This window comes from Seriola dumerili, unplaced genomic scaffold, assembly GCF_002260705.1.
Source record: "Seriola dumerili isolate Sdu_G_001 unplaced genomic scaffold, Sdu_1.0 BDQW01000147.1, whole genome shotgun sequence".
Lineage (NCBI taxonomy): Eukaryota > Metazoa > Chordata > Actinopteri > Carangiformes > Carangidae > Seriola > Seriola dumerili.
Genome location: NW_019174402.1, coordinates 1,453,382 through 1,459,587, shown reverse-complemented (window position 1 = coordinate 1,459,587; position 6,206 = coordinate 1,453,382). Strand labels below are relative to the sequence as shown.

The following is a 6,206-nucleotide window of genomic DNA, read 5'->3' as shown; positions in this document are numbered from 1 at the left end:
TATAAAATTCCTGAAGAAATTTTGCGCTTCTACAGCTCAGGACACAAAACTGTGATTCTTATTTCAGCTTCACTTTAGTTTCTATCTTGTTTGAAATGCTGTTTCTCATTTTTCTCCCAAAATTCACTAGACGACGACAACTTGAGACATAAGGAGATACCCTGCTGAACTCCATTCAGTGTTTTTAATGGCTCCTTTTTGTTGGAAAATTGTGATACTTTATGATTAGATAAATATAACTGTCCTAAAGAGAACCTGTATTGTCCTGAAGTGAACTTTTCATTATTTTGACATTGTGTTTGTTTTCAAGACAGGAGTTGTCAGAGAGGAGTGCAGTGACCTTCGCTGTTCTTCCTAGCTACTGCACCCACACATTAGCTATGATAAGGCATGAATCAAGTCTCTATTGTGTGTATCTCATATCAGCAAAGATGTGAGGTCACTCTCATATGTTCTGTGTATAAATCCTGCGTGTATTTTGTATTCTTTGAACATTTGCATTGCAAGCTCTTGTGTGTAACTTGTTCCCTTGCTGCAAGAATAAATATCCTACTCTTATAATTTTCAGATGGTTTTCCTGAGTTTATTTGATCATTTTCCTAACAACTTGGTCCTTCGAGCCGGATCTCATATAAAGGATGTAAAGAGAGCGATGAGAGTTTTCTCTATTGTACTTACTTGCCTTCATCTAGTTGTTTCAAATGGATCTCATGAATGTTCTGACCTCGTCTGTTCTGAACCTCAATGAGACCTCCCATCAGCTCGCCTTAACATTTTCATGTTAGTTAAAAAAAATTCACACTTACAAATGATTGGCATGTTAGCAAAAAAATATGCAGACAGCAAGTAACTGACAAAAAATAAACAATTGTAATTATTAAGTGAATCGGACAGATATGTTGCATAAATTCACATGCTGCATTTGTGGATGTGTCATCTGAATCATCAGTAGTCTGATTTCACCTGCACCGACCTGTCATAAACATTCTGTACAAATGTTGAATACTTTCCACTCTGCCAATATTTCTTTACTTAAATATGCAGTTATGTTCTAACTATCCTGTGTATACTACCAGTGTTTTGTAACTCATTGTAAAATCTCTTCAATTAACAATTTCTTGATTTTGCTGTCTGGATTAACTGGGTGCCATTTCTTGTTTGCGCTCTGTGACCTTTAACCGTGAGGTCAAAACAGGGCTCGTCCGGGATTTGAACCCGGGACCTCTCGCACCCAAAGCGAGAATCATACCCCTAGACCAACGAGCCACCTTACGTTCTTTTAAGTCGATCGACAAGCACCTAAAATCAATGGGACAGGTATCGTGACAGGCTCGTCACCCAGAGCTCACCTGACTGAACAACACCGGGTAGTTGTCACCGAGCGGAAAACATAACAGAGACCAACAACCACAGGAGCTGAAATAAATGACATGGCCATCTGACACTTCAGACAGTAATTCACTCTAATGTAATACCAGGATCAAATTTAAAGCCATTTGATATGAAAAACTGATACATGCTGTGAACAATTTTTTAAAATTGTATTAAGGTAATAGTAATTATTATGTAATAATATTAACCTTCATCTGTGCGCACTTGCAAATGTTTAAAAGTATTTATAAAGTATATTACAACATATCCCATACACTGCATCACCAAGGGGCACGTCTGATATCCATATTTTATAGTTATTTTAAAAATCTGCTGTAATGATATGTATATATGAATTTTTGACAACTTTTTTGCAATGATCTCTTAAATTTAGTTTTCATATATCTTCTTCTCTTTGTGCTGTTCATGACTTCAAAGAAAGCTATAACAGTATATGTCCATGGTGATATCACAGCCACTATATCAGGGTGTGTTCATCGGTTGCCTGCAAGGCAGAGCTCAGGGTGAACTGATCCTAATGTTGTTCACAGCACACGTGTCCTACATGCTGTGGTTAGCCTCGAGCTAGTTTGCTAGTACCAGCGCTAAAATGGCAACAGAACCGAAACGAACCAAGGTCACAACTTTATCATTTTAAATCTGAAAAGGCAGCAGATAATGCATGTTATATTTAGCTGCACTGTACCCGGTCAGCTATGTGTGTAAATAGCTGCTAGCGGTGCACGCTATGGTGTTTGTAACTTAGCTTCATGTGTTAGCTAGATGAAGATGTCAGTGGCGTTAGTCTGTGCGTGTATATTTGCTTGATATTTGCACAGTTTTAACAGTCATGGCAACAAATGTCATTTCCTTGAATTTATAACCTTTGAGTTAATTTGAAACCATATGGGCTGTTACACAAAGCAGCCGTAAAGTAAGACAGTTGGACAACCCCTTGACATCACTGTACCGTTGTGATTGTATAGCAGCTGTTATTGAGCGGCTCCAATAGTGAGAACCAAGTGCACCTTAGCGATGCTCAAGTTTTTATCCATGTGACTTTTGCGGACAGGTAGATGACGGCGGCTCACAGCTCGGTCCCCTGGAGACTTTCCTACAGTGGTGCGATAGAGTGGGTCTGGTACTCAGCAATAAGGTATGTTATCACAACCTGCACCAGGACCCTGTCAGACAGACAGACAGTATCATCCCACTGTCTGTTTGACAGCCAGGAAGTTCATTATCTGCAGTTTTTATTTTTCAGTATTTAATGTTTTAAAGGCTGGGTTGCAGTTTTAGGATGGGTGCCTCTCTCTGCAGGTGTATGTGAGTAAAGAGGGAACAGTGTCAGAGTATGGGATGCTGGCTAAGGACAACATAGAGGAGGGGGAGGTTTTATTCACCATCCCCAGATCAGCTCTTCTCCACCAGGGGACAACTAAGGTCTCTGCCCTGCTGGAGAAAGGTAACCGTTACTACAAAGAAGTTTTTCTTAACATCAAAGTTGCCTGCATCGTCCCTCTGTCTGTAACTCCTGTGTTATTCCCTTTTTCCTTCACAGAGAAGTCATCTCTGGAGAGCCCTTCAGGCTGGGTTCCCCTGCTACTGGCTCTGCTGTACGAGTACACATCCTCACAGTCCCACTGGAAACCCTATCTCTCTCTGTGGACGGACTTCAAGACACTCGATCACCCCATGTTCTGGTAAAAAAAAAAAAAAAAACCTGTTTCTAATCAGTGTCTAAATCCCATCTGAGAGGTCACTTGTCAGTTAGTGTTGTTGGTAAGAGCTTTGTCCTTGATTTTTTTTCTATTGAAGTGTGAGTTTATAGCTTCATTAGAGTAATTTAGAGTCCATCTGTTCAGGTCTAAAGAGGAGAGAGGCAGACTGTTGAGGGGAACAGGTATTCCAGAGGCTGTGGACAGAGACTTGGCTAACATCCGTAAGGAATATACAGACGTGGTCTTGCCTTTCATCACCCAGCATCCTGACCTCTGGAACCCCAGCACACACACTCTGGAGCTTTACACACAGCTGGTGGCCTTTGTTATGGCCTATAGGTGAGTGAGCACGAGACACTCACATACATAATGTATCTGGATCTTTTTTTTTACCTCGTTGTCCTGGGTTCTGAAATCTGATCTGTTCCTTCATGTCTCCTCTCTCTCTCTCTCTCTCTCTGTAGTTTCCAAGAACCACAGGAAGAGGAGGAGGAGGAGGATGATGATGAAGAGGAGGATGAGGATGAGAAGGCCCCCAACCCACCTATGATGGTTCCCATGGCTGATATGCTAAACCATGTGTCCAATCATAACGCTAATCTGGAGTTCACACCGGTGAGTTGACACATCCACTTTAATATCGATGGACTTTTTTTTAGTTGGTAGCAGTTGTTTGTTGTTTAGTCTGCCAGAAAAGCTTCTCACCTGCGAAGACACACACCTGAGAAGTGAGGAAGCATGTTTTTCTTCAATAAGAAGTAAACTCTTCTCTCACTTTATCTTCTTCCTAATTCCTTTCTCATTCTCTCTGCACTCCATCTCTCTCAGGACAGTCTGAAGATGGTTTGCGTGCGCCCCATTCATAAGGATGAGGAGGTATTTAACACCTATGGGCAGATGGCCAACTGGCAGCTGCTTCATATGTATGGCTTCACAGAACCGTATCCAAGCAACAGCAACGACACTGCTGACATCCCCCACACCAACCTCTATAAAGTCGCCACACAAGGTGATTGATAAGTGCCCACAGAGTCTTCAGAAGAGGCTCGTGTTGAGGAAAGAAATGAGTTTACAGAGGATGTAGGAAGCCTGTAGCTTGCATGTTGCCTAAAGATTATTGAGTTTGTCAGATTTATTTACAACATTTGTTATATGCACACACTTTTTTTTAAAAATTGCTCCAATAGAAAGCATGGATAGACCACTAAAGCTCAGGCCATTCAAGAGTGAAAATTGAGACGAGAGGAGCGAGTGAGCTGTATTCATTTATCTGTGTGAAAGGTTTTCATGGCCGTATCGTCATTGCACTGTGATTTTATGAACTAAGATAACTTATGGTATATGGGCCAAGAGTGTCACTGATAGTTGTGTTTTTCATCTTTGTCTTTTGAGGCATGTTGTAGGTGTAATGGTCAGTTCATTTGATGATACTGAGATTAATTAGTTAGACTTTGCAGATCTGTTTCTTTCTAGCAGGGGTTTGTTTTGGTGCCTGTATGTGTATATGGGTGGAAATAAAAATGTGGACATAGTTGTACATAGATGTGGACATTATATTGTCTCAATCAGTTCAGAGGAAAATAAATGATTTTCTTATCAGAATCATAGCAGCAGAGTCCAACCCTTTCAGATTCATTTTTTTTTTTGAATTGCCCTTTAATTCAGTTGAAGACCCTCACTCCTAATCTTTTCTTTTTCTTCTCCTCTCAGGCATTCAGTCTGATTTGGACCGGCAGCTGGTGGAGGAGCAGTGGAAGATGCTGTGTCAGATGATGCAAGAGAAAGGAGCCTTTGTGTTTGGTAAACAGGGCTGCCTTACAGACATGGAGCTACATACTGCACTCAAGGTGAGGGAGTACATACAACAGTGCTGCTGTTGATGTTTGTAAACTGAACAAAACCACTTTGTTAGGGATGAGTAGTTGATGAATGGCTGTTATTGGAAACATGATTCTTGCTTTGTGTATCATCAGGTGCTGTGCATGTCAAAGGAAGAGTTCTCAGAGTTCAAAGAAAATGAAGGATGGGAGGAAGATGACGAGGAAGACGAGATTTCTCTTGCTTTCTCTAGCGAGGGTCTCCCAGAATTAAAGGCTTCATGGAAAAAGCTGATTCATGAAGCAGCCCGTCTAACTCTGAGGTCCTATGGAAACGGGGAGGAGGAGGGGGTCACAGACAGCGACCGGGCACTGATAGAGAACAAGGTGGCACTTGCTGGACTGAGCACCAGGCAGCAGAATGCACTGCAGGTACAATATGGACAGAAGAGAATCCTGTACAGACTGATGGAGCTCACCAAGTCATGAGTTCAACTGTGACAGGGACCAGGACCAAAGTGGAAGGTCTTTTTTTTATCCTTAGAAGAAAACCCATTTACTACAACTTCCCTTTCAAAACAGTCAATAAATGTTTTTCCAGATGACATTTTCAAGTTCGTTTTGTACTGTTGCTGACAAAATATGTGTATGTTTTGCCACTTCGACAAAGTGTAATTTGTTCTGGTCTGCAACCACCTTTTTGCTAAATATGAAAATTCATCTGCAAGGGGAAAACCACTCGGACACATCCACCTTCATCTCAGAAAGACAAGTGTCTCCACGTCACATCTGTCCTCAGACTGGGACATGGAGTCTACAAAACTCCAAGATCAACTCAGTCTGTGACAGAACAGTCTCAGTCACTAGATCAATTTGCATCTCAGTGCAGTTTAAAGAAGAAAAAAAACAAACTCATATGCAAAAGGGGAATTTGCTATAGACATACAGCAAACAAGCTAAAGAATTATTGAAAACATTTTGTATAGAAATTTTTTTTAAAGTTAACCACTGTAGATATTGGTTGGTTGTTAACACTGGATAACCTACAGCTTCAAAACTGTACATGTTATTGGCATTTGAGTTAACATTTTCTGGTTTTGTAACCATAGGAGCACTGGCAGGTAATCCAGTCCTCTGGATATACATGAAGCAGAACATTTCACATTTTCCAATAAAAAAAAGATATAAAACCTTCACTCAATGCAAATATTTAAGTATGACCTGCACCCGACTCTGGAAATCTGAGTATTTTATATGAATTATGGTTTTCTAGATACTAGAAGATACCTTGTAATCG

At 40.8% G+C, this 6,206-nt stretch overlaps 1 protein-coding gene and 1 non-coding gene across 2 annotated transcripts; one reads left to right on the top strand and one right to left on the bottom strand.

Moving 5' to 3' along the window:
• Positions 1-1,194: 1,194 nt before the first annotated feature.
• trnap-ugg lies at positions 1,195-1,266 on the bottom strand. The gene has a single exon. It is a non-coding gene; the product is annotated as a tRNA-Pro (tRNA).
• Positions 1,267-1,924: 658 nt separating this feature from the next.
• On the top strand, positions 1,925-6,167 carry setd6 (SET domain containing 6). Its single transcript, XM_022749999.1, has 9 exons — positions 1,925-2,008; positions 2,444-2,527; positions 2,692-2,836; positions 2,933-3,074; positions 3,237-3,431; positions 3,557-3,707; positions 3,921-4,101; positions 4,803-4,939; positions 5,066-6,167. Exons 1-9 carry the CDS (start codon positions 1,982-1,984, stop codon positions 5,396-5,398), a joined length of 1,395 nt encoding a protein of 464 aa, XP_022605720.1. The 5' UTR covers positions 1,925-1,981; the 3' UTR covers positions 5,399-6,167.
• Positions 6,168-6,206: the final 39 nt, after the last annotated feature.